The 27,969-nt window shown below is 39.2% G+C and overlaps 1 protein-coding gene across 3 annotated transcripts; it reads right to left on the bottom strand.

Moving 5' to 3' along the window:
- Nucleotides 1-4,304: 4,304 nt before the first annotated feature.
- On the bottom strand, nt 4,305-23,178 carry LOC119806548 (C-type lectin domain family 2 member D11-like). Of its 3 annotated transcripts, XR_005284224.1 has the most exons (8): nt 23,134-23,175; nt 18,952-19,064; nt 17,969-18,229; nt 10,841-10,972; nt 9,241-9,407; nt 8,566-8,672; nt 7,471-7,711; nt 4,305-4,557 (listed from the first exon to the last, which is right to left on the bottom strand). XR_005284224.1 is itself a non-coding variant. In XM_038318328.2 (7 exons), exons 3-7 carry the CDS (start codon nt 18,042-18,044, stop codon nt 7,567-7,569), a joined length of 627 nt encoding a protein of 208 aa, XP_038174256.1. In that variant the 5' UTR covers nt 18,045-18,229; nt 18,952-19,064; nt 23,134-23,178; the 3' UTR covers nt 7,474-7,566. The 3 variants fall into 3 exon arrangements, 1 of the variants encoding a protein (XP_038174256.1); XM_038318328.2 differs by lacking the exon at nt 4,305-4,557 and having other exon boundaries at nt 7,474-7,711; nt 23,134-23,178; XR_005284225.1 differs by lacking the exons at nt 18,952-19,064; nt 23,134-23,175 and having other exon boundaries at nt 17,969-18,374.
- Between the last annotated feature and the right edge of the window lie 4,791 nt (nt 23,179-27,969).

Below are 27,969 nucleotides of genomic sequence, written 5' to 3' on the forward strand. Positions count from 1 at the left end.
GATAGTGCTAGGCTGGACATCCAAGCAGAGATACAGGGAGAAGGGCAGAGTCAGGGGCAGGTGCTAGCAAGCTACTGGGGCAACAAGATGTATTAGACATCAAGTAATGCCTGGTAGTCAGGTGGCAAAATATAGATTAATAGAAATGGGTAAATTTAAGATGTAAGAGCTAGTTAGTAATATGTTTAAGCAATACACCAATTTGTAATTAATATGAGCCCCTGAGTGGTTAATTTAAAAGTGACTGCAGGACCAGACAGAACAGAAAAGCTTCCATTTATACCTTTTATCATATCAAAATGCTAAATGCTCAGAACAATAACAACAGCAGCAACAAAATATTAAAAACAACCATAAAAATCATGTCGTATACAAAGGCAGGCTCATCATAATAACAGCAGAGTTTTTAATGGTGACTATAAAAAACAGAAGGGTCTAGACTAGTAGTCATAACCTAAAGAACCAAAGCAAGTCTCAGTAACTATAGGAAAATTGAAATTATATTTTGCCTTTAATCTGGCAACTATGTACTAAAGTTGCACATCAACAAAAAAAGAACATGAATTTATGGAATCTAAAGAACACACTACTGAATCAAATTCATGGAAAGAAAAAAATCAAGAATGAAAATTAAACATTTAAGGATTACCAGAATTGAATAAAATGAAAACAAATAAGGCAATTTCAAGAATAAAACTTAACTCACTATATGCCTATATATAAAAAATTGGAGAAATCTCAAATTAATAATTCATTGATTCATCTGAAGGCTTTAGAAAAATTTATAAATGTAATTATCTTAAAAGATAGAAACCATATAATCATCTCATTAAATGCAGAAATGACCTCGAACAAAATCCAAAGTTTTTTCATAATGAAGGTCCTGGGGACACTATGGGTACAGGAAAAATATCTCAACATAATAAAGGTAATAAATAGAAAGTCTTCAACCAACATTATCCTAGCTGGAGAAAAGCTTGAAAACATTTCCATCAAAGTCAGGAACAAGACACAAACATCTACTTGCTTCATACGTATTCCACAGTACTTGAAATCTTAGCTAGAGCAACAAGATAACTGAAGGAAATACAAATGGGAAAGGACGTAGTAAAAGTAACTTTATATTCAGATGATATGATACTGTGAAAAAGGATAACATATTCCACCAGAAATTCTCTAGATTTGATCAGTATATTTAGTATTAGATCAATACCTTGATACAAAACAATCATACAAAAATTGGTAGCCTTTTTATATACAAATAAAAAGCAAACTAAAAGAATTACGAAGAAAATATATTTTATAATAGCCTCAAAATAAAATATTTCTGAATAAATATAACCAAGAAAGGAAGACATGTAAATGAAAACATTAAGATATAGAAGAATCTGGGCCGAGGTGGTGCAAACCTTTAATCCCAGCATTCGGGAGGCAGAGGCAGGCAGATCTCTGTGAGTTTGAAGCCAACCTGGTCTACAAAAACTAGTTCCAGAACTATAAATAAACTCTGTCTCAGAACAAAACAAAACAGATTAAAAAAAACATAGAAGAAATTGAAGATACAAGATTTGAAAAGCTCTTTTGCTTGTGCTTTGGTAGAATTAACATTGTGAAAATGATATTCTACTAAAAATAATCTGCAGATTCAATACAATCTCCACCAAATTTCGACTATGATTTTCCATAAAAATTGAGAAAATAATATTAAATTTCATATGTAAATGCAAAATATCCAGGATAAACCAAAAATCATAAAAAACAAAAATTTGCTATAGATTTTACCATCTCAGATCTCGTTTACGTTACCAAGTTGTAGTAATAAAGCAGCATAAACAGCATGTTACTAGCATAAAACCAAACCCATTGATCGATAGAATAGGATAGCAACTGCATATAAACCCCCATTTCTACAGTCACTTGATTTTTTGAAAAATAGGCTAGCAATACGCATTGGAGAAAATATAGGACCTTCAACAAATGTTGCTAGTCAGACTGGATAACTGCATGTAGAAAAATGAAACTTGGTTCTCTTTCACCCTACACAGCATTCCAAATGGATCAAGGACCTCAGCATAAGACCTGATACTCTGAAGCTGATGAGAAAAAATGGTGGGTGATACATGTGCATTCCTTGACACCAAAGTGACTTTCTGAGTAGTGTCACAGTAGTGTAGGCATTAAGATCAACAATTAATGAATGAGACTAAAAAGGTTTTGCACAACAAAGGATGCTATTACTCAGGAAGACAGACAAGCTACAGAATGAGAAAAATATCTTCAGTCATCACATATTTAACAGAGGTTTACTATCTAGATTACAAGAATTCAAAAAATTAAACATCAAAGAACAAACAACCCTTATCTAGGTACTTTAAAGATAAAATACAAATAGCTGAGGAATATTTCTAAAAAATATTTTACATACTTAGTAATCAGGGAAATGCAAATTAAAACTACTTTGAAGTTTCATCTCATCCTAGGTAAAATGGCAAATCTCAAAAGACAATAAATGACACTGATGGTGAATTGAAATCTGGTGTAATTACAATGAAAACTCATGTGGAGGTTCCTTGATAAGCTAGAAATAGATCTACTACATGGTCCAGCTCTGCCACTCTGGACTTTTGATAGTGCTTCTATTGCTGCAACAAAACAAAATGACAAAAAGCAAATTGGGGAGGAAAATATTTATTTGGCTTGTACTTCCTCATTATAGTCCATCATTGAAGAAAGTCAGGCTAGGAAATGAAACAGGGCAAGATCCTGAAGGCAGGAACTGATCCAAAGGCATAGAGGGATGCTTCTTATTTTCTTGCTCCCCCTGGGTTGCTTAGACTGCTTTTTTATAGAACCCAGTACCACCAGTCCAGGGAATGACAGTACCCATCATTGTCTGTGCTCTCCCATTGATCCATTACCAAAAGCAACATGAGTTTACATGTCCAGTTTCGGGGTGATGATGCCTTCTGATCTCTGCCAGCTCAGGTGGTGCACATTTATTAGTTCAGTTCTGGAGAACTCATTCCTTCTGAACTTTGTCAGTCCAGGCAGTGCATATATATATATCCTTAAGCACAAGTAATGGATACAAAAAGAAGTAAATATAAGAGTATTTTTTAAATAGAACAAGGAGGAGAGGAGGGGATGAAGAGGTCAAGAAATGCTTCGCAACCTGGTATTTCATCCTTTTTGGGACACATCAGTACAGTGTAGCTGCTTCATAAAGATTTTAAATATCTTGATTTTAGGAGTCAATAGTACACACACTACTGAGAGATTAAGTCTTGAATGCCTGAGGAGTATAACTCCCCTTTGATATGAAATAAATCCAAGCAAATCATTAAACAAAATGGCATTTGTTTTTTAAGACATACTTAGAAGAGAATAATTGGAAACAGAAACATTGAAAACTAAAATAGAGGAACAATTTGACAATGTCCTTAATGTTTTAAATTGGAAAGTATGAAGTAAATCTTAGTGTTAAATTCTTCGATATGTTGGAACGACTTTTGAAAAGAATATGTAGTGTGTGTCCCCAAATTACAGGATGGTCAAATGGATTCTCATCTTCCTTATCATTAGTATTCTCATACTTTCAGATCCCACGTGTGAATCCGTGACCCTCCTGTTTCTTCCCTTAAGTACTTGGAGATACAGGTGTAATTATAGGTCCCAATCAAAAATACCCATTCTGCTTGCCTAAGTAACTGGATTGGATTTGGGAGTACATGCTTTTACTTTTCAGAAAAAACACAAGCAATTTTCTAAAAACACCAGCCCTTCTGCTTTCCATTTCTTCTTTTTCTATTTCCTCCTGAAACAGGATGTCTAAGTGTAGTTTTGGCTGTCCTAGAACTTACTTTGTAGACCAAGCTGGCTTCAAACTCACAGAGATTCACCTGCCTATGGCTCCTGAGTGCTGGGATTAAAGACTTTTGACACTATTCCCTGCTGCTTTTCTTTCCTTCTTCTTTTTTTATTTTTATTTATTTTTTACGTTTTTTTTGTTTAGGTTTTTGATACAGAATTTCTCTGGGTAACAGCCCTATCTCTCTTAGAACAGCTCTGTAGACCAGGCTGGTCTCAAACTCACAGAGATCCTCCTGCCTCTGCCTCCTATGTGCTGGGATTAAAGGCATGTGCCATCACTGTCCAACTGTTTTTAATTACTAAAGTCCAAGAGCAATTGCAATAAATTTAAAAGGAGGACTATCTAAACAAAAACTTCATTTCATAAAAGTAGGGTTCACTAACATTAATTGTACTTTTGGCTTAAAGTATGAGTGCTAACAAGTATTTCAATCTAATCTATGTTCTTCTAAACCCCTGGTTGTGCAGTTCTCCAATATGTTCCTCATTTGGATGTAAAGAAATATTCTCAGTTTTTTTTTTTAGATGGACATGCTTGGCTTTGTTTAGGTGAAGATTTAAATATTGGCTGAATGTTTGATCATATAGGACACATACCACCTCTTGCCAAATACTTGCTGTCCCAGAAGTGCTCTCGGACCTATTGTCATCAGGGAGGATACATGATGCCTGGATGCTCCTGTGACCCAGTTTGTAGTGTGAAGCGGCGGGGCTGCGTCCTGCCACCCGGCTGCCGGCTAACTTTACACCCGAAATAATTACACGGAAACTGTATTCTTTTAAATACTGCCTGGCCCATAGTTTCAGCCTCTTATTGGCTAATTCTCACATCTTCCTTTAACCCATATTTAGTAATCTGGGTAGCACCACGAGGTGTGGCTTACCAGGAGAGATCTTAATCTGCGTCCATCTCAGAGAGAAGCATGGAGTCTCCCTATGGCGACTGCCTGAAGCGTCTCCCCCACTCTACTTCCTTGTTCCCACAGTTCTGTTCTGTCTACTCCACCTACCTAATTTTCTGTTCTCTTAAAGGGCCAAGGCAGTTTTCTTTATTAATTAACCAGTGAAAGAAACATAGACAGATAACTCTCCTCCATCATTTCCCCTTTTTCTGTTTAAACAAAAAAGAAAGGCTTCAACTTTAACATAGCAAAATTACATATAACAAAACAGTTATCAAGCAAGTATTACAGTTACAATATTTAAATCTATTTTATCTTTTATCATAATTAAGGAAAGCTATAACTATCTATTTATTCTTCAACTCCATCAAAGACTCCAGAAGGATATAATGCTACCTAAGTAAATAAGAAATAAGTAACTTATAAAACTCTAGAAATGACAGAGACAACTCACTGCCTGGACAGTCACCCAAAGTTCCTCTGTACCGTTGGGGCATCCATCTTCGGGCTTCAGGCCCACAGTATCCAGCAGACATTTCCATGAAGCAGAAAAATTCCAAAGACAGTTCAGTCACTTTCTGCTGTGTCCTGCAGAACGTCTCGCAGACTCTTTCACGAATCAGGAACCCTGAGAGACCATCTCACCTTTAGGCAAGTTCAGCAGTCCTCTCTCTGCGGGTTCTTTGTGTCCAGTTTATGCAACAGTCCAGCCAAGAGCAGTTTCTTGCCCAAATGGCTAACAAACTCCATAAGTAGCCTCTTCGATGCCCATCTTCCTCTCGAAGTAGATTGGTGCTGCCAGGAGCAGACGTGTCTCATTGTCATGAAAAACCCTAAGTTATTAAAACATTAAATGCCATATTCTGCAGTCTTTGAAAGATATGAAGAATGTCTATCTAACTGAAATATATCTCTACATATCTAGAAAATCTAATAACATGACTACAAGCTTAACTATTATCAATGATTATCCATTAACAACCTATATTTCCTAATTATACATTACAGTTTTTAAAATGAACTACAATCACAATAGCTTAATCAAGATCAGAAATACATATACATATAACAAAATTGACCTTAAAATCTATACCAATGCAAATTCATATCTATATCATCTCCCCCTTTAAATGTAAAAGAACATTTATAAACAATATTTGGGAAAATGGGCGCAGTTTTTTCTCTCCAAACTGCTTCCTGCTGAATGGGGGCGCTGTTATTTAGGTCTTTTATGGTATAACCTGTCTGCTAGGTTCCTCTCAGTTGGCAGTTGAGTGAAGTAATTTTTTGAGCAACCTTTCAGGAGGGCGTGGTCTATCATACCATATTGGGATAGAAGCAATCCACAGAGTCTCGTCCTCTGTGAAAACAAAAGATGAAACTCTTTTCCAAAGCATCATGTTCTTAGATCCAAATCCTGAAGTCATACCATTAAGATGTCCATTCTGGTCTAGCCTGGCAGCCCATATAATGAAATGTCTCTCTGTACTTAGCTCCTTTACAGTCAAAAAAATCAAAGAAAACACAACAAAATACATAATCCAGACTCTCTGTGAATTTTCCATTTTTACGTGGCTTATTTTTACTCTATCACTTTACTTCTTTTAATCTATAACTATCTGTACTCTGTCTCTTTAAAGACTTTAACCTTTTTTTTTAAGGCATTAACTTTATTCTCTATATTTTCTTTTTCTCTCTTTTAAGCCTACGTGAGCCATTTAAAGGCCTTCTATGTCTGAATCTTTTCTATTGTGAATCTGTAATTTTTTACTATCCAGGAGCATTTCTTAAAAGGTTAACCACTTCTTAAAATAATACAGTACTGCCTGTTTACAGCCAAGTCTAAACCTTAACTGCGCTGTTATTATGGTAATTGCGATAGACCTGTCTGAGCTCAGCACAATTCAGCATGGCGGAGCAGAGCCAGAGCTGCTACTGCCTCAGTCATTTGGTGCCCCTGAGCTGCACAAAGTTCCAGGTACACAGCAGTCCACATTGGAGCTGCACTCAGCAGTTTAATTCTGATACTGAGCGTGCAGCACAGAAACTCTTTATCCAAGTTACAGTCAAATCTGACGCGCAGAGCACCGCGCAGTCTGAAAACATCTCTCTCTCTATGGCGGCAGGAATGTGCAAATGCTGTCCCGCTCGCCTAAGCCTGATTCCGCCATCTGCCCAGGTGCAGGCAGGGAGCAGTGAGCCATTGGCATGGTCTCAGAGTACTTTCTTTCCGATACCAAGCGGGCAAGGTTTTTAAGTGGATTTAGTGACCACGTTGGAGCGCCAATCTGTAGTGTGAAGTGGCGGGGCTGCGTCCTGCCACCCGGCTGCCGGCTAACTTTACACCCGAAATAATTACACGGAAACTGTATTCTTTTAAATACTGTCTGGCCCATAGTTTCAGCCTCTTATTGGCTAATTCTCACATCTTCCTTTAACCCATATTTAGTAATCTGGGTAGCACCACGAGGTGTGGCTTACCAGGAGAGATCTTAATCTGCGTCCATCTCGGAGAGGAGCAGCATGGAGTCTCCCTATGGCGACTGCCTGAAGCGTCTCCCCCACTCTACTTCCTTGTTCCCACAGTTCTGTTCTGTCTACTCCACCTACCTAATTCTGTTCTCTTAAAGGGCCAAGGCAGTTTTCTTTATTAATTAACCAGTGAAAGAAACATAGACAGATAACTCTCCTCCATCACCAGTTGGCAGTCAATTCTTTTTTATAACAATGTTGGCAAACAGGGGATAGAGCGGCAACTGTAGATATTAGGTTGCAAAGCATCTCTTGACAAAGACTAGAAAGAGGCAAAAGGAATTTGGCATTGCAGGATATAGTTGTTGGGCTTGCTACAGATCCATCTCCTGTCTGCATAGATCCTGGCAGTGCTGATCCTATTGTTGTTCAGGTAGGCATAGTCTTCCACTCCTCGGAGGGGAACCCTGAAAAAAACAGTAAATCTGCAGAGCCCAGAACTGCATTCACTCCTCAGTGAAAACTTGTCTGTCTCTACTACTTATTTAATATGATCAAAGGAAGAGTCCAAGAGAATCATCTGCACTAGTTTTGTACCTACTGCATTTTTCATTCTCAGGATTTGATTTGAACACAGTACCTTTGACATTCATCCAAGTTGAACCAACCCTTCATTTGTGTACAAAGAATTTAACTAGTGCTTGCTACCCAGTTCAAATGAACTACAGCCGTAGATGACCTCTCTGAGGATGATTTCCAATTCTGTTTTGAAGCATTTCACATATGGGAAAAACCACTTCTTAGTAAATTTCTGAATGGACTTTAATAATGGACAAGACTGGGTCTATAATGGCTCCATTCAAAGCATCTATGCTCACATTTAAGAATTGTCTTGGGTGCTCTCTAGTTAGATTTTAGAGGAGGTTCCCAAGGCCTTGAAGCCTCTGCTTCTGTGAACAGGTGCAGCCAGATACATGGTGGACTGATGGGTCTCAGGTTTGCCCTTCTGCAGTGGCTTCCTGAAGTCTCAGGGTTCTCATTGCCCATCTAATGTTATTTCTACATTCCACACAGGGCATTTATCAACAACAAAGAAATTTAAATTAGTGATGGAGAAGACAATAGCTACCCTAAATACCATCATCATGCTAAAGATTTTGAGGAAAATCATACTAAGTAAAGGTTTTGAAAGTGATGGCCAATATACCTCTAAGGCAGTCCAGCTGGCTTCACATGACACAGCCATTCCTCTCTAATAGACACAACTCACACACGTCACAACAAAGGTTCATAGTAGAAGGAAAATGATTTGAAAACATACGAGTTGTTATATTTCGTGTTGTCCATCCATTTCCAATGGTGCTGTGGTGATTCTCTGTGCAGGCCGATCCAGTAGTCAAAGGTCCCTTTGTATCTGTTTATGAAATTCTGTCATAAAACATGAAAAGCAAATATATTTGTCTTTCTGTTTCAGATGACCCTTGAATGTCCCCACCCCACAGCTTCCTCTTTTGATGACAAGAGGGTGTATGTGAGGGACACATACTTTGGAGCCATAACAGCCCTCAGTTCTCAGTGGATCCAATTGACAGCCACAATTGTTAGTACCTCATTTGAACTAAAGTACCGAGTTTAAGGACATATTCCTCATGGCTGGGTTAGTTCCTGGTTAAGCCTCCCCTTGCAGTTATTAACAGTTTTCCCCTTTAAGATGCAGCATTTGCTAGTTTGGAGAAAAATGCTCATCACCAGCAGGTATCTCAGTAAAATTGCATATCTGACCTTCCAGACTGACTATGAGAAAATGTTTCTTGAATAACTCAGGGTTCCAATCTTGACTAACTCAGGGCTCCAATCAGAAGTGTTGCCATCAACAAATGGCCACACTCACGTGTCCCCCATGTCTCCATCCTTCCTGATGCTTCATCTTTAACCAGTCGAACTCAGGCAATACATATTCAATAGAACAAACAAATTAATTCTGATCTTTTTTTACCAGTTCCTCCATGTTGTCAAATCGAGCTAGCTGGGCGTTTAGTTCCATGCAGAAGTTCTTACTGAATGTCCAGTTGCTTGAGTCTTCAGAAAAATAAAAACATTTATTCCCAAATCCAATCCAGTTTCTTGGGCAAGTAGCATATTTTTTTTGGTCTGGCTTTTCTCCTAAAATTTAGACAATAAAATGAGTTATAACAAGAATTGGCAAACCCCATTGAGCTCAGAAGTGAGGTTTGATTGTTGACTGTAGTTTTCTTAACTGATATGTAGGAGTCTTCTCCTTAAGATAATTGCCCTTTAGCTAAAGCCATCCCATCTCAGGCCTGTACTCCAATCTCTTTCAGGTGCTCACTGACAATAGGGGCACAGGAAGTTAATTTTTATAATATCATCACTTATTGTGCATTATGATTGTTCACTACATTTAGGGCTGCTAGAGCAATAAGCACTCTGTGTGGACACCTACTTTGACAGTCAGCCTGATAATTAAGGTAACAGTGAGGACTATTGGGAAGGTAGTGTACAGTGTGAACTTGTTGCTCTAAGGGATTGCTCAGATGTTGGAATATATACTGACAAGTTAGAGGTCACAGTCTACCATAGCCTAGCAGCTTTCTCTCTAGTTTAACAGTATGGAACTTCCTCTTTCCCCAACAAAGTTTCCTGCTCTCTGTCTAGCTTCATTTGCAGGATGTCCCTGGGTCTGGAGGACTGACCTTATCTGAAAGCTGTCTCTGAACCAGATACCTGTCTTTAATACCAGATGCTTGACTCATTCTTCGCTTGACTCATGATACAGAGCCCTGCTAAGAAGACTTCTGCTAGAAAGTCTATTCTAAAGAACCTACTGCCACAAACCAAGTCTTGTGATAGGATCATACTACAGTTTGTCCCCAGGCTTCTTAATACAATATATTCCTTATACTTTGGAATAACCTTTAGCTGATCCACTTAAGTCTGTCTCCCAGAGGCCTCTCTTCATCTGTTGTCATGGATTGTATACAAAACTTTCTGTCATTCCTTCTTTATTTTCCCCTCTCAACTTGGTGGCCAACCGTCAAGAGGGAAAGAGTACCCCCCACCAGATGGCAACAGTACAAATCTTTTATTACACTATTCTGAACAGTGTAGTTCTAAAATTCTATAAATTGATCACTTCAGAAACCTTTCGTTGAATACTATCAAAATATAGTTGAACATGGTAACTAACACCAAGGGTAACAGGGGAAGGTGTTGTATCATCCTGGACATAGTTCTCTTCTCTGTCCTCACAGTTCCTTGAGCTTCCTTCTTTGGGTATTGCTCCCCTTATTTTCTATTTTGAATAATTCCCCATGGTAGACATATGTCTCCTGCATCTGTCGAGAGGTTGCTCAATGCCATTCTCCCAGGGATGCTGACCTGGCCTCCTGCATACACCACAACCTGTGCTGATCATTCATTGCACATTTCTGCTAAACCCTAAGTTCCCAGAAAACAGGAATTTCCAGTGTGTTCTCTCTGCCCCTCACACAGTGCCTGGCTCACAGGGGTCAGTGAGTGTAACTGACAGTGTGGATGTGGACGGAATGCTGCAGGATCTGGAGAATGTCACTCACCTGACAATGACAGAGCCACAGAAAGTGCAATCACAGCTACACTGAGGACCATGATCACTGCATAGCAGCAGTAAAGCGCAGCAGGAGACGCGGGGGAGACAATTCTGAGACATTCTCCTTGGAGCTTTTTACCTGAGAAAAATAAGAATATCAGTCTCAAGAATCTTTCATGGAGAAAGCTGTATTTACTCAGAATCATCTGTTGATTTGGCTTGTACTCCTCCTCTGAAAATACACTTCACAGAATGTCCTGATCTGGAAATGATGTTATGGCTCACAGAAAAGTTGAAGAAAGGGAAGCAGAAGTGTCGCCATGAAGTCCTCCAGTTATTGAACTAAGAGCCAATAAACGAATTAGAAACAGAAAGAGTGGAGATCAGGATGAAAAAGAAATAACAACAACAACAACAACAACAAAACACCTGTGGAGGTAGTTTCTTAAGAATAGACTGGTTAGGACTGAGGGAAACATTGTGGGGGTTGGAGGTGGCAGGAATCAGCAAGAGGATGGAGATAATAGATAACTGAGAAATTAGAAATAGTGGTTGCTCTTATAGAGGACCCAAGTTTGGTTCCCACCTTCCACATGGGGCAGCTAATGACTGTCTGTATAACTCCCCCTCTAGTCAACGAGACAGATATGTGGGTACACTTCTGCAGTTCTAGTGCTAGAGATGCAGAAGTTGGAGAGCCATGGGTATGAGAGCAGCCTTGGCTACAAAGGAGGCTTGAGGCCAACCTGGATCAGTTTCAAAAACCTAGTAAGTGAATAAATTAGTAAGCACATCCATAAATATAACAGAACACATTAGATTCTAATAAGTAAATAAATTAGTAAACATACTTAAATATAATAGAACACATGGACATAATTAATGGGTGAAATATAGGAACATTTTAAGAAGTTTTCATTATTGTGTGAAATAAATTAATATTAGTACAAAATAACAAAAGCTTTCAACAGGTTAGTAGTTGAAGGAATTCTTTCCAACACATTTATGGATATAGGACATTTCAAAGAAATAAGCAGGATCTGTCACTCTTATTAACTTTAGTTTTTATTTTATGCATATGGTTGATTTGCCTGCATATATGTCTGTGTTGCTGAATATTTGTACACTGTGAAGATGTGTCTCTGCCAAGGCCCTTTCAGATTGGTTTAATACAGAGCTGAAAGGTCAATAACTATGTAGGAGAGATAGGTGGGATTTCCTTGGAGAGAAAGGAAGAGGAGGCAACATCGAGATGCCAATGAGACACTGAAATTGTTGAACATACAGAATGAAAGCAAGGTAAAAAAAAGAGTTACAATGCAAAACATTAGTTAATAGAAATGGTTAAATTTAATTTCTAAGATCAAGTTCAAAACAAGCCTAAACTAAGGCCAAACTTTCATAACTAATAAGAAGTTTCTATGTCATCATTTGGGAGGTGAAGGGACAAAGAAAGACTCATTTTATGTCTGTGTATGATGTGCTTGCCTGATCCAAAAGGAAACCAGAAAAGGGTACTGAATTCCTTGGAAATGGAGTTATGAATAGTTGTGTTGCCCATGAAAGTACAAGAGACTAAATCTGGGTTCTCTGCAAAGGAAGCCAGTGCTTTTAACCATGTTTAACCATCCAGCACAAGATAACCTCCAAACTGTACGAAAATACAAAAGAATTAGTCTAGCTGAGCAACTTAGAAAAATAAAGAGGTCAAATTTGCAGAAATGACATCACCTAATCATAGAGGGACAGAAACAAAGATTTAAGTATGTTTTGGCTTCTGCCTACCCTCTGAGGCAATCTGTATCACATACTAAAACTCACTTCTCCTACCTTCTTTAAAATGTTGTCAAGTATGAAGCCTAGGACTATAAAACTATCTGAGTAATAGAGTGAAAAAAATCCTCTGTGACCTAGCGGTGAATAAAAGTGTCTCAGGTATAATGCCAAAATACCAATCCACATTATAGAAAATGGAACCCTTGAATTTTGGCCTAATTTAAAAAATCCCTATTTTCTGAGTCTTTCAAAGGGAATTAAAAAAAAAACAATATTTGCAGGACATAGATCAAAAAGGAGTTGTATCCTGAGAGATGTGAAAACTTATTGATTTAAAAGAGAAAGGGAGAGAGAATAAAAATGGACCAAATACTTTAATATTGGCCAACAAAGATCATTTATTAAATATTTTCAGCATAATCCGGTTTGAGAAAAGACAACTGGAAACAGATCATCAGTTAATATAAATGATAATACATTTACTATATGCACTGGCCCTGCTAGCCACATATTCCCTCAAGAGAAATAAAAACCCATATTTCCACTAAAAATAAAATCTACATATAGTGACAGAAACTCTGGAGAATCTTAGAAAAAATATAAAATACTTTTTAAAAATCACTAGAGGCAGGTGGATCTCTGAGTTCGAGGCCAGCCTGGTCTACAAGAGCTAGTTCCAGGACAGGCTCTAGAAACTACAGGGAAACCCTGTCTCGAAAAAAAACAAAAAAAAAAAAATCACATCTGGAATCAAGCCAAATATTCTCTAGCTTTGACAATATAAATCAATATTACTGAGCACTGTGGATGGGGCATTCTAAAGGAAAACGTGGAGCATGTGCTTGTGCCTGACTCTCTCTTAACACTGTGCCCAAGTGTTCCTCAGGCTTAGATCCTCCACAGCTCTAGATTAGTGGGCTCCAAGCAAGTTGTCCTGCAGCCAATCTTGAGAATCTGATAACAAAGCTGTGTGGGGTTTATTTATTTATTTATTTAGGTCTCTCCAAATATCACTAAATTATTTCTGCTTCAGCTAATCTAATCTACCAGTGTTCCTGTTGGCTTTTCTTAACCTTCTGCAAAATAAATGCTAATGTCTTTCGAGCTGCTTTCAAAGTTCTAAATTCAGAACTGTTTGTGTATCAGTGGTGCTTGGAACATAACTCTGAGGTCAACTGTTTATACTTGACACACAAGTAACACATGTGGATGACTACCAGTCTGTAGGATCCATGGGAACAGCAAATCTCTGGAAAAACAAATATCAGGAAGGACTGTCTGGGAAGAATCTGCGATGTGCCTCAGAGGAATTTGAGTGCAGTTATAAATCTATACTTCGCTGTGATGGAGACGTGAGCATATGTCTGACATGAGAATACATCTCGAAGTCTTAAGAGGACTGATGCTTAAACTAACAAGAAAGACAATGCTTAGGATTGGAGAATTGTAAGCATTATATAATGTCCTTTAGATTTTGACTACCTACAAAACTCTTACCATTCATATTTTGTTGTCCATATTAGATTAAAAATTCTGTCTATGTGTTGTTTTAATTGGTTAATGAATAAACCTCTTTCAGCCAGAGGCTTTACAGACTAGAGCTAGGAGGGAAAATTAAACTGAATGCCGGGAGAAAGAAGATGGAGTCGCAAGACTGATGTAGACCCCTGTTGCAGGAGACAGATGCAACTGAATCTTGCTAGTAAACCACAGCCATGTGGAGATATACAGATTAATAGCAATGGGTTAATTTAAGATGTAGGAACTATCCAATAAGAAACTAGAGTTAGTAGTGCAAGCAGTAATTTAAATAATAAAGTTTCTGCATGATTATTTCAGAGTCTGGACAGCAAGGAAACAAACAAGCGGCCTTCACCAACAAAAAATGTCTTTAGAAACTCAATTATCATGATTTCTATATTTTTTTATTTCTACTAAGGTGATACTCAAAGTGTCCTTTAATCTCTCCCAATGAAGACCCATTTGTTTCACTGGTTTTCTGAAGGTCAGTTCATCTGTAAGTCATTCCTCATCTTCTCTTCTCTCCTATTTTTTTAACATTTGAAAACAAGGCATTTATTACTGGGAATTGCAAGTTTATACAAAAATAAAGAAAAATATGTTAAATTCTCATGTACTCACTACCTAGCTCCAACACTGGTCCACATGTAAAAAATAGATTTTCTGCAGTTTTCTATTCCTCTTGTTACCCCATCCCCAAGATTACTTCTTTAAAAAGTATCAGATTTCTAAATACCTTCAAACTTGAAATGTCTATACTTTCCTATGATTGTTGAGTTTAGAATTGTACTTAAAATCTCTGCCAAACTCTGAATTAATAGTCCATGCTCCTAGCCATTCCATCTAACTGTCAATCAGTGTTATGCCCTCCGTGCCTGATTAATTTTACTCAATATGTCACTCAGGTCTATTCATGCTGTCACAAAAGATGTCATCTCATCTTCTCTTTTGTATATGTTACAATTTTCCCCATTTATTCACTGATAGATGAAGGTGGGTTCCATAGGCTGGTTAGTATGAACAATGTCACAATACATACATAGGAATTAATATCTCTTACAGGTCTTGGGAGAGAAAAGAGGAAAGAGGCAATATTTGCTACAAAGAGGTATCAGCCCTGGCATCAAAGCCATGGTAGGATAGAGTTCACAATAATGTAAAATGTTCCTAAAAATAGCTGAAGGAGTTTCTAATGTAGTCACCATAATGAAACAATAAAAGTGTGTGATAAGTGTAAAATGTCAATATTAAAAATAAAAGGAAGACAGAAAAGAAAAAAAAGAACCAAACTATTAAGTTTGGGATTGTGTTAAAGAACAATACCTGATATGTCTTCTAGTAGAGATTTCAAACATCTAATCACCCAGGTTCCAGTAGGATTTCACACCAGACATTTCATATACATTCTCAACAGCAAGATTTACTGATAGTCGCTCATATTTACAGATGAATAAAATTTAATACTGTCTGTATCATCTTGGTACATAAATGGTGTAACTTTTTCCTTTCACTGGGTTCAAACAGGATTTCACACCAGACATTTCATATATGATATCAACATCAAGATTTCCTGGTCATCCTCTGTATTTACAGTGGTATAAAATGATGCCACCTGTTTCATTTTGATACATAAATGGCACTTTTTTGTCTACCTTTCTCATACTGTATATACATGCATGTCCTTCTAAAACCTAACACCGTCCATAACACAGTTGTAGCATAGCTTTTGTGTCTTATTGAGAAACAATATTAGAAATGATCTCTCAAAAAACAAATGAAACATTGCTGATCTCGTTTTTAGTTTAATTTTTAAAAAGTGGTGTGTGTGTGTATTTTCTACCTATCTGATAATTTCATTGGTTAATTAATAAAGAAACTGCTTGGCCTGATAGGTTAGAACATAGGTGGGTGGAGTAGACAGAACAGAATGCTGGGAAGAAGGGAAGCAAGGCAGATGCCTTGGGCAATCGCCATGCCTCTCCAAAGTGGGACAGATGCCATGGAGCCAGCCACCAGGTCAGACATGCTGAATCCTTCCCCGTAAGGCACCACTTCATGGTGCTACACAGATTATTAGATATGGGTTAGTCAAGATGTAAGAGGATGAAACTAATGGGCCAGGCAGTGTTTAGATGAATACAGTTTGTGTGTTGTTATTCTGGGGCATAGGCTAAGTGGCCCACAGCTCCTCACTACAAAAAAGTGCCAGGAATCTTTAATCCCAACACTCAGGAGGCAGAAACAGGTAGTCAGATACCTGCATTTGAGACCAGGATGGTCTATAAGAGTGAGTTCCTTTAGCCAGGGCTACACAAGGAAATGTTAGGAATATTTCTTAGATGAGCCTCTCCACGGAAGCAAATAAGTCCAATCAGACCAAATCAAACCAATTAAAAAAACACCCATGTTTAATGCAATGCTCCAGAGTGGCACCAAGAAAGCATGGCGAGGGGAGAGAGAGAAGTGGAGACCACATGTACAGTCTCTAGGTGGCAATTTAGGTAGCCTGTGGGAGTGGACTTGACCTTCCCTGAGGAGGGGTTACCATTTGGCAGGCCTTCTTGACACGCCCTGGGGAGGGGTAATTCTTGGCGGGCTTTCTCAGAGGTGGTGTTTGGACTAAGGCAACTCTCAGGGGATGGAGCTGAAATGGAGTTTCTGCCCAGTATTTCAAAGATGGGTGCCAGGGGCTGGGATGAGGCCCCCAAATATAATTTTCCAGACTCTTTGTATAAAGGGGTATTAGGGAGCTAGGAAGCTATTGACCCAACAGGACCCCGGTCTTGAAAAACAAAACAAAACACAACAAAACAAAAAGCCTGCTTCACTCACAAAACCAGTTATGGTTTCAAATGAGACACAAGTTACAAGATGAGGAATGCCTACAGTTAAACAATATTCACCCTTGGACAGAAGCTCCACATTCGTAACAGGTGTGCTCCTATTGGGTAAGTATTTATTTTCAAAATTCAACCCTCCTGGGGCAAGGGAACAGGAGTTATCAGTCAGTTGGAATAAAGTATGAGACTGTCTCAAAGAATTAGTTAATCAGCAGTAGACACAAGCAGCAGCAACAGCAGCAGCAGTAGCAACAACAACAACATAATAATAATAACAGTGCTAATAATAATGTTTCAATTAAGAGAATACTTGGCTTAAGTGATAAGTGTTAATATTTTGTCATTACTTTTATATTTTGGTAAATATCAGTTTTATTTTGCCAAAACCCAGTATCTTTTCCTAAATGAAAAAAAAAAATTATGGTGAAGAGACAGGGATGAAGAAAAAAAGAAGATAAAAGAGTGAAATATAATGAAGCATAGACATTTTCAAAACACAATAAACACAAATTCGCTTTCTTTCTGAAGATTAAAGTAGAAAACCCATTTTATTCCTGTCACTGTGCACATTGCAAAACTGTTGTTTGAATTTGCCTTTGCTGTGGGACTTAAAGAGCAAGCATTTTCCACAGGGACTTGGTGTAATTCACCAGAGTGTAATTTACTAGATCCCTGGGAAAAGAGTGGACTAGCAAGTTAAGAACAAAGAACAACAACAACAAAATCTTCACTAAGGCTTTTGTATAGCAATTCACTGTTCATTTCTCTTTCTTGAGAACTATTTAAGTGTTAAAAATTATATGTTCCAATAGAATAACTAATGTAAAACCCTCTTAGCTAACTAAAATCCTGTCTGCATTCTCTGGTTCTGTAGAAACCCACTGTGGCAGGCTCACAGTCCTGAGGTTCAGCTCCTCTGTCCTCTGCTTCTATTCCTGTCCCGGACAAGCAGCTCTCTGCTCTTTGTAGTTCCATTCGAATATGCATTAAATACATACCGTTCTTGCCTTCCTGCAGTCTGTCTTTGGTACTGAACATGCTCAGAAAAGCCTCTGCAGGCTCTGTAGCACTCATCTCAGGGCTGACAAGCTGAGTTTCAGCTACAGCAAGAAACTGAAAACGTTGAGAGGGAAGAAATGCCGTTTATGCTTCGGGGCGGTTCCACTCTGTCTGTTTATTGTCAGCACACTGCTTCATGCCTGGCTCCCACACAAAGGGCGGTGATTCTCTGGAGTGGTGAGTCCCATATTGCTACAACTCTGAAGATTGAAGAAATCACTTAAGAATCAGGCACCAGAGCCAGGTCAGAGAATTTTGTGTGCTAAAGTTCCAGAGACTGAATGTCTGGGAGACAAGAGCCAGAATGGAGAGAGCTGGAGACACACTATCCACAGTCAGTTAACACATTTCTCTCCTCCCCGGAATAAGAGATCATTTATTCTGAAGCCAATTGTGAGTCATTCAGTCTGTCTCAAATGACAGTTTCCAATATGGAAATGTTTGATTGGTGGTGTGGGGACAGAAAGACACATCCCACTGCCACCTTCACCAGTCCAAGAAATGCCTCTAGATCAGTGGTTCTCAACCTTCTTAATGCTGTCCCCCCATTAAGACAGCTCATCAAACTGCAGTGACACCCAATGATAAATTTATTTCATTACTACTGTATTATTGCTATTGCTCAGAATCAGAATGTAAATATTGCTATGCAGGATATCTGATATGTGACCCCTGTGATATGGATGTTCAATCCCCTTTTGCCAAAGAAGTCACAGCCCACAGGTTGAGAATCATTTCTCTAGATTTTCAGCGACCTTTGACTCAGGCCAAACCAAGCTTCATAGCTTTGATTCCAAAAAGAATTCCAGGGATAGACAGTTTATGAAACAGAGTTGGAGTTTTTCTAAAATTATTTGTGCTGGTTTAATTATATGTGTGTGGGTCTGCCTTTCTGCGTGTCTGTGTCTGTGAGTACAGGTACCTGCAGAGGTCAGAAGCACATGTCAGATTATTCCAGAGCTGGAATCATAGGCTTGAACTGTCTGGATTTAGAATGCAGGTGTTCCAGAAATATAGCAAAGGAATATCACCATCCTAAAAAAAAATCAAAAACCAAACAATAAATTTGCATTGTCTTCATCATTTAGAAACATATGCCAAGAAAAACTGTAAACATCTCAGAAAAATTTTAAAATACTAGAATAAAATATTTGCGTGATGGGTACATGATGGTGTAAATCACAATCCCACACCCTCTGCGCAATCAGGAAGGGAGCCTAGTCGTCAGAAGCGGAGCCGGAAGCCAGAGAGCGAGCGGAGGGAAGTGGCCGCATTTTTAGAAAGAGAGACCACGCCCCAATGGGCTGGTATCTCAGCAGCTATTGGCTGAAGGAGCAGCCCCCCTTTTGTTTAAGTAAGAGAGTGCTAAACCTACTATGAAATTATATACAATAAGCACAAATATCCTATTTCAACTAGCTTAAGTCTTGTGTAATAAATAACTTGGCCAAGTCATGAGAGGAAAGTAACTACATTTCTATAGTCTTTAACCCCATCGAAGATCTGAGAAGGAAAATGATGTTACCTGAGTAATTCGGAAGTGCATTTAAACAACTTCTAAAACATGTAACAAATCACAGAGACAACTAGCTACCTGGACAATCACCCAAAGTCACGTTTGCAGCGTTGAAGCAACCAACTTTGGCTAAGGCCTAACGTAACTGACATACCATTTTTAAAGGCAAGAAACTTTTTAGAACTATCTTACCCTGTCTTGGCAGGATATGACAGTCCTGTTTTATCCATTTATGGATGCTCTGTATCTGTCAGTGGTTGAGGTATGGGCATTTCTTTGCCCAAAGGCCAGTTCTGCCAAGAAGAAAGGCTCCATGTGGAGTGTCTTTGGTGCTCAACATTTTCTTGGGAATAGATTGGTGTTGTCAGGAGCAATTGTGTCTCACTACCAAATTATTTGTCTACCATGGAACTCTGAGTTAAATTAAAGGCCATTTTCTACAGCTCTTTGAAGAGGTTGAAGATTATCTATCTATTTTGAGTATAATCTCTATTTATCTAACGAACCTGATTAGTCTAATTATAAATGACAAACATAGATGACTACTGATCTATATAATTCTCAATACCTATCTAACTTAAAGACTAAGACAATAAACAACTGTGCAATAAATGAGGACAATATGACCTTCAAATATAAACAATGTACAAATATACAATGCAATATGATAAATATATACAATATATATATCAATACAATATATATCAATACATAAATGTTTTAAACAGAGGTAGAAACATGCATGCATACAATAGTCAATATAATTTAACTTTGTATCAATATACAAAAATTGATACCAAATTACTTGTCTAAAAACAGTAACTCACAATTACAAATCTATTATCCCATCATCCAATTATCCCTCTTTTTTTTTCTAAAAAGATACCTGAGTTTATAAAATTCCTCCCCCAACCCCCAAATCCTCAACCATATACTAATTATAATCAACCCTTAAATAATGTCCCTAAACCCAAGGACAAACTTTACAGGGAGGGGGGACGTCGTGTTAAAAACTGGGAAATGCGAGTTGCTCAACAAAGAAAATGTAATTAAATCAATTCCACACACAGAACTAGAAACCCAGAATCCAAGGGAAAAGAAGAGCAACCTAGAAGCCGCAGCTGTGTATGGCCTCCACGTGACAGAGTCGCCCTGAGGGTTTGCAGTTTTTCGGCAACCGCCTGCAAACTGGTTTGCCCCACCCAAGCGCTGCGCTTGCAAGGGAGATTTAAAAGCGTCTCAGAAAAGAGTAGGCCAGGCGGGCAGAGACTGTGCGGGCCTGTGGAGTTTAAATCCACGTGGGGAGGCAAACGATAGGGTGCGTGGGGACTTGGAGTCAATCTGAGGCGTGTAAAGAGAAAATATAAAGAATTTTAGCAAGAAAAGCCACTGTGTGTAATTTACATTAAACGCTGTCTCCACGCACAAGGCACAGGCCGCCGCTGAGGGAGGGAGGGCTCGCGCCAAGCCACGCTGGCGGCAGGCAGCCGAGCGGGGAAAGGAGGGGTCCTAAAACCAAACGTTGGGCGCCAGATGATGGTGTAAATCACAAACAATCCCACACCAGTTTGGAATTATGATTAATAGAATGGTTATTTATTTAAAGGGGAAAAAAACTTACAGATCACCGTCCCAGACAACAGCCCTCTGCGCAATCAGGAAGGGAGCCTAGTCTTCAGAAGCGGAGCCGGAAGCCAGAGAGCGAGCGGAGGGAAGTGGCCGCATTTTTAGAAAGAGAGACCACGCCCCAATGGGCTGGTATCTCAGCGGCTATTGGCTGAAGGAGCAGCCCCCCTTTTGTTTAAGTAAGAGAGTTCTAAACCTACTATGAAATTATATACAATAAGCACAAATATCCTATTTCAACTAGCTTAAGTCTTGTGTAATAAATAACTTGGCCAAGTCATGAGAGGAAAGTAACTACATTTCTATAGTCTTTAACCCCATCGAAGATCTGAGAAGGAAAATGATGTTACCTGAGTAATTCGGAAGTGCATTTAAACAACTTCTAAAACATGTAACAAATCACAGAGACAACTAGCTACCTGGACAATCACCCAAAGTCACGTTTGCAGCGTTGAAGCAACCAACTTTGGCTAAGGCCTAACGTAACTGACATACCATTTTTAAAGGCAAGAAACTTTTTAGAACTATCTTACCCTGTCTTGGCAGGATATGACAGTCCTGTTTTATCCATTTATGGATGCTCTGTATCTGTCAGTGGTTGAGGTATGGGCATTTCTTTGCCCAAAGGCCAGTTCTGCCAAGAAGAAAGGCTCCATGTGGAGTGTCTTTGGTGCTCAACATTTTCTTGGGAATAGATTGGTGTTGTCAGGAGCAATTGTGTCTCACTACCAAATTATTTGTCTACCATGGAACTCTGAGTTAAATTAAAGGCCATTTTCTACAGCTCTTTGAAGAGGTTGAAGATTATCTATCTATTTTGAGTATAATCTCTATTTATCTAACGAACCTGATTAGTCTAATTATAAATGACAAACATAGATGACTACTGATCTATATAATTCTCAATACCTATCTAACTTAAAGACTAAGACAATAAACAACTGTGCAATAAATGAGGACAATATGACCTCCAAATATAAACAATGTACAAATATACAATGCAATATGATAAATATATACAATATATATATCAATACAATATATATCAATACATAAATGTTTTAAACAGAGGTAGAAACATGCATGCATACAATAGTCAATATAATTTAACTTTGTATCAATATACAAAAATTGATACCAAATTACTTGTCTAAAAACAGTAACTCACAATTACAAATCTATTATCCCATCATCCAATTATCCCTCTTTTTTTTTTCTAAAAAGATACCTGAGTTTATAAAATTCCTCCCCCAACCCCCAAATCCTCAACCATATACTAATTATAATCAACCCTTAAATAATGTCCCTAAACCCAAGGACAAACTTTACAGGGAGGGGGGACGTCTTGTTAAAAACTGGGAAATGCGAGTTGCTCAACAAAGAAAATGTAATTAAATCAATTCCACACACAGAACTAGAAACCCAGAATCCAAGGGAAAAGAAGAGCAACCTAGAAGCCGCAGCTGTGTATGGCCTCCACGTGACAGAGTCGCCCTGAGGGGTTGCAGTTTTCCGGCAACCGCCTGCAAACTGGTTTGCCCCACCCAAGCGCTGCGCTTGCAAGGGAGATTTAAAAGCGTCTCAGAAAAGAGTAGGCCAGGCGGGCAGAGACTGTGCGGGCCTGTGGAGTTTAAATCCACGTGGGGAGGCAAACGATAGGGTGCGTGGGGACTTGGAGTCAATCTGAGGCGTGTAAAGAGAAAATATAAAGAATTTTAGCAAGAAAAGCCACTGTGTGTAATTTACATTAAACGCTGTCTCCACGCACAAGGCACAGGCCGCCGCTGAGGGAGGGAGGGCTCGCGCCAAGCCACGCTGGCGGCAGGCAGCCGAGCGGGGAAAGGAGGGGTCCTAAAACCAAACGTTGGGCGCCAGATGATGCTGTAAATCACAAACAATCCCACACCAGTTTGGAATTATGATTAATAGAATGGTTATTTATTTAAAGGGGAAAAAACTTACAGATCACCGTCCCAGACAACAGCCCTCTGCGCAATCAGGAAGGGAGCCTAGTCGTCAGAAGCGGGGCCGGAAGCCAGAGAGCGAGCGGAGGGAAGTGGCCGCATTTTTAAAAAGAGAGACCACGCCCCAATGGGCTGGTATCTCAGCGGCTATTGGCTGAAGGAGCAGAAGGAGCTCCCGCAACAGGTACAGTAGCATATGACTCTGACCCCAGAAATGAGGAGGCTATGACAGGTAAATCTCTATGAGGCCTAGGCTAGCCTGGTCTACAGAGGTAGCTTCAGGCCAGCCAAGACTAAGCTAAAAAATACTCCAAACTTAGGGGCTGGAGAGATGACACAATGGTTAACAGCACTGTCTGCTCTTAGAGAGGACCCAAGTTCAATTCTCAGCACCCAGCTCACAACTCTTTTTAAGTCCAGTTCCAGGGGATCTGACACCCTCACACCAATGCACATAAAATAAATTAGAAAAATAAATGTTTTAAAAAGTACTACAAATTTAATATATTCATTATATAAAATATGCCAATAACATTTAATCAATATAGTAATATAACATTATATATAAACATATTATGTATACTATAAAAATATGAGTTAATAGATATGTAGTCCAGAGGGGCTTTGAATTCAGGTATTTGGGACACTCAATTGTCAATGTAGTTGGAGATGAGTGTCATCAAGATTTTCTTATGTCCAGGTATGCTGCAGGATATTTGTTTATACTGCATGAAAATATGTCTATGTTTTGCCTCACCTGACTAAGACACTTGAATGATTTAGTAGAAATCTGAATGGCCAATAGCTAGGCAGGAGAGGATAGGCAGGGTTTCTGGGGACAGAGAGGAACTCTGCGAGTAAGAAAGGAGGAGATGCCAGTGAGACACAGAAGGAGTTGGACATACAGAATGACAAGAGGTAAAAAGCCACATGGCAGAATGAAGACTAATAGAAATGGGATAAGTTCTAAGAGCTAGTTGGGAACAAGCCTAAGCTAAAGGCTAAACTCTCATAATTAATAATGTCTCCATGTCATTATTGGGAGATGACAGTCCCTCAGAAAAAAGTCTGACAGGAAAGTCCTGTTATACAAGTAATTATTTCCTCAGACATCAGCACAAGTTTGAGGAAAAAAAGAACAATATAAGAGTATATCTTCTGAGGTTTTATAGCATAGGAGGTAGCTAAATGTAACCCAATGCCATTTTTTTTCTATCTAAACTGAAGGCAATCTTTCATTAGTGTCTATTTTAACTAATGAAGTCACCTGGTTTTGGACCTCATTAATTTCTTCCTCATCCTCTTGGCCTAAGGCAAAGTCTGGCTGCTTAAAACAAAGTCATAGAAGGCTTTTAATCTAACTAGTAGCACACCCTGTCTTCCATAAACATATACAAAAACTTCAAATCCTGATCCCTTTCCCTGTCATACTCTGTATAGCCTCTTCGGCTTCTCTTCTTTCTCTCTCCCCTTCAATTCTCTCTCAATTCTGTTTCTCCCTTTCCCTCTCTATGTCTCTTTCTGCTTCTCTCCCTTTCTCCCTTCCCCTTCTACTCTCATCCCTGTGCCCTCGGCTCCCTCTCTCTTTCAATCTCTGGGTCATAAAATCCTGCTGGAACAGGACAAGAGTCCATGGCAGTCATGGTGGCGCCATCTGAAGACTGACTTCTAATTTACTGATTAACGTTTTGTTTCATTTCTCTTCAGAGCTCTGTCTTGAAGTGAAACTGCTAACACAAGAGACCTTACTAAGCCCCAAGGACTTTCAACCCTCCCCTAGCTGGAGGCCTCTTCCTCTAACCCCACTATTCTGAGCCAGAGATAATAGATAGCCTATAATAATAGGCTATAGATAATAGATAATAGATAGAGATAAGTGTAGCCTGACCCAGTGATAAGGACAGTGAAGCCTGGCACAGAAACCAGGACAGAGTGAACTCTAGCCCAATAAGGACCTACAGTCCTCTTCTTATTTTAGGTCTGCAGCAGTTCTTGAAGTTGGGGAGCTCGAGAGAGGCATAGGCAGAGCCAGACTCCTAGTCTGGGTTGGGGAGACATAGCACTGGAAGCCCAGGGTCGGTTAGGCAGTGAGGCCACAGTGTGTAACAAAGTAAGTGTGAACACAAGTACGTGTCCATGATTCCAGAGCCACATAAGGCACACTGCCAAGAGCAGCCTGGCCCAGGTTTATAAAAGAGTCAATATTGATTTATACACTGGGCATGTGTGCTTCTCATCTACTCACTGTAGGGTGTTGACCTTAGGGAAGTGGATCCGGGAAAGAACAGCAAATGCAAAAGTCTCCGTACTTTCCACTGTTTTCCTGTAATGCTGGAAACTACTCTTGAAGTCTACTCCCCTGCTCCACCCCCCAAAAAGGAAGGAAGACAGAGAGCTTTGTGTGACATTGTAATTGCTGGAATTGTAGGTCTCCAGGTAGGTCAGAGATTGTATTCTTGACCAGGAGTTTTCCTTAAAGGGACTTTACTATCAGTGTAACGATTTTAGACGTAACTGTAGTTTGGTTGCCCTGACTCTCAGGAGCTATAGGAAAGCAGTGATGGAAAAACCCAACTTTCTTCCTTGAAAAATATATTTTACTGAATAATAAATAATTATATCCCCTAGCCATATTCACCTATTGGAAACATGGAAGAGTTACCTATCAGCCAGTAAAAACTAGTTTACTTAGAACTCAAGGGGGGCACATCCATGCCACAGCATATGAGAGAGGTCGTGTGGTCACAAGAGCCTGTTCTCTCTCCTTCCTTGGGTTATACTTTCTGTCTTGCTTACAGATTTGGAAGAAATCTGCCTACTCTTTATTTAATATATAAAAATAGAGTAATGAGCATGTTATGATTTCAGCAAAATGAGGCTGACACTTCCAGGTTCTAGGGCCATGCATGTGCCAACAAGCCATCACAAAGAACTGTCTATTGGTCCCAGAGATGTTAAAGGACCCACTTGACCCATGCACATGCCTGGTTGCATCATCCACTTATGACTCTGCTAAGCCCTTTGCATATGCAGGAGAAGAAAGCCATTTTTAAAATTTATCGTTAATCACTCTGCTTTTAATAGAAGAGGTCCTAAAATAACAATAACAACAACAACAAACCCCAAGAACCCAATATAAGAGTAAATTTATTACAGCCCAACTCACCAGGGGATAGGAAATACATTCTCTATTCAGCTCACCTTTCCTCACAGAGAAGGAAAAATCACCTTTCGTTCACTCTAGCCTTCTGTGTTGAAGGGAAATGCTCAACTGCAGCTGCTCTAGGTACCTGCTCTCTCCACGTGGAAGGGAAGAACTGAAGATACAATGGGGAACTTAAGGTTTGAGCACAAGGATACCAACAGCCTGAGAGACATTATCACACCTCTCTGAGCCTGCACCGAACAGGCAAAATAAAGGTCTAACTCTGCACTTTTTTTACCTGGAGCATTGTGTCTGGTTGTCTAGAAAAATCATAAGGCACTGTGCAATTCAAAACGTGACTGGAAGATCAAGAACAAACTTTAGAAGAAGACGTGTGAGGGGTTGGGGAATTAAAACCAATGCGACATCACCTCGTACCCACAGGGTGAACACACTAAGAAAGCAGTTCCCCTAGTAAGAATTAAATGTTAAGTGTGGGTGAAATGTGAGAAAATCGATGCCATTATTCACTGTGGTGGGGAAACGAAAAGTAGCGTCACAGTGTTCCACTGTGGTGAGCACTCAAAAGAGAGACAGAGAAAGAAAGAAAATGGTTTAAAAACATGCAGCTGGGCAATAGTAATGCACTCATTTAACTATATTTAAGTCAGGGATACACAGAGAAAAACGTATCTCAAAAACCATATCAAAACCAGCCAAACAAACAAACGAAAACAGTACCTACAATCTGATTTCTGGATATATGACTGAAAATATTGAAAGTGGGGTATGTATTATTTCCCCACCAAAATTAGTCTTGAAATTGGATCCCATCAAGAAGTAATAAGGTGAGAAATCCTCCATGAAGGAATTCACTACAGATGCATTGACAAATGTACATATAGATATAATTGTGTCAAAATATTTAATTTTATCTTTATAGAAAAACCAACTCCCAGCCATGGTCAGACAAGTCTTTTTCAGAAATAGATGGTGGAAAAAGAGGAGACTCATAGAAAGTCAAATACTGATAAAAAGTAACTGCTCCGCCTCAAAAAAGACATCTATGTCACCTCCTTCAAGACCCAGAGAATAGTGTGGAATAGGGATAGAGGGACTGACTGTAGGAGGTGAAGATGAGGAGGAGTGAGGTGGGATGCTGTTTTCTGGACATGACAGGGCCATTGTGAACACTCAGGCTTGCAAGGGAACCAGAGGGCAAGGGAGAAGAAAGGAAGCATGGAAAAGAAGGAAGGAAGGGGAGAGGAAATAAAAAGAGAAGGATGGAAGGAAATGCAGGTAGATAGAGGACAGACTGAGAAGAGCAAGGGGTCAGAGGAAGTAGAATGGTATGAGAATGGGGAGTAGATATGAACTTAACCATGGTACCTTTTATGCAAGCACACAGATATTTGGGTTGACTAGTTTTATGTAGGCCTGACACAGGCTAAATTCATTTGAGAGGACGAAAACTCAATTAGCAAAATGCATCTATAAGATTAACTGTAGGCTAGTCTACAGGGTATTTTCTTAATCAGTAATTGATGGAGGAGGTTCCAGACCATTGTAGGTGGTTCCATGCCTGGACTTGGTCCTAGGTTCTACAAGAGAGCAGGGCAAGCAAACCATGAGGAACAAGTGAATAACCAGCACTCCTCCATGGCTTCTGCAATTGCTCTGCCTCCAGGT

Source organism: Arvicola amphibius, chromosome 2, assembly GCF_903992535.2.
Source record: "Arvicola amphibius chromosome 2, mArvAmp1.2, whole genome shotgun sequence".
Lineage (NCBI taxonomy): Eukaryota > Metazoa > Chordata > Mammalia > Rodentia > Cricetidae > Arvicola > Arvicola amphibius.

Coding starts and splice junctions, on each gene's coding strand:
- LOC119806548 (XM_038318328.2), bottom strand. CDS start 18,044: ATGAGTGCTACAGAGCCTGCAGAGGCTTTTCTGAGCATGTTCAGTACC. Junction 10,973..17,968: donor ACTGCAGGAAGGCAAGAACG/GTATGTATTTAA, acceptor TATTTTTCTCAG/GTAAAAAGCTCCAAGGAGAA. Junction 8,673..9,240: donor TTGACAACATGGAGGAACTG/GTAAAAAAAGAT, acceptor GTTTTATGACAG/AATTTCATAAACAGATACAA.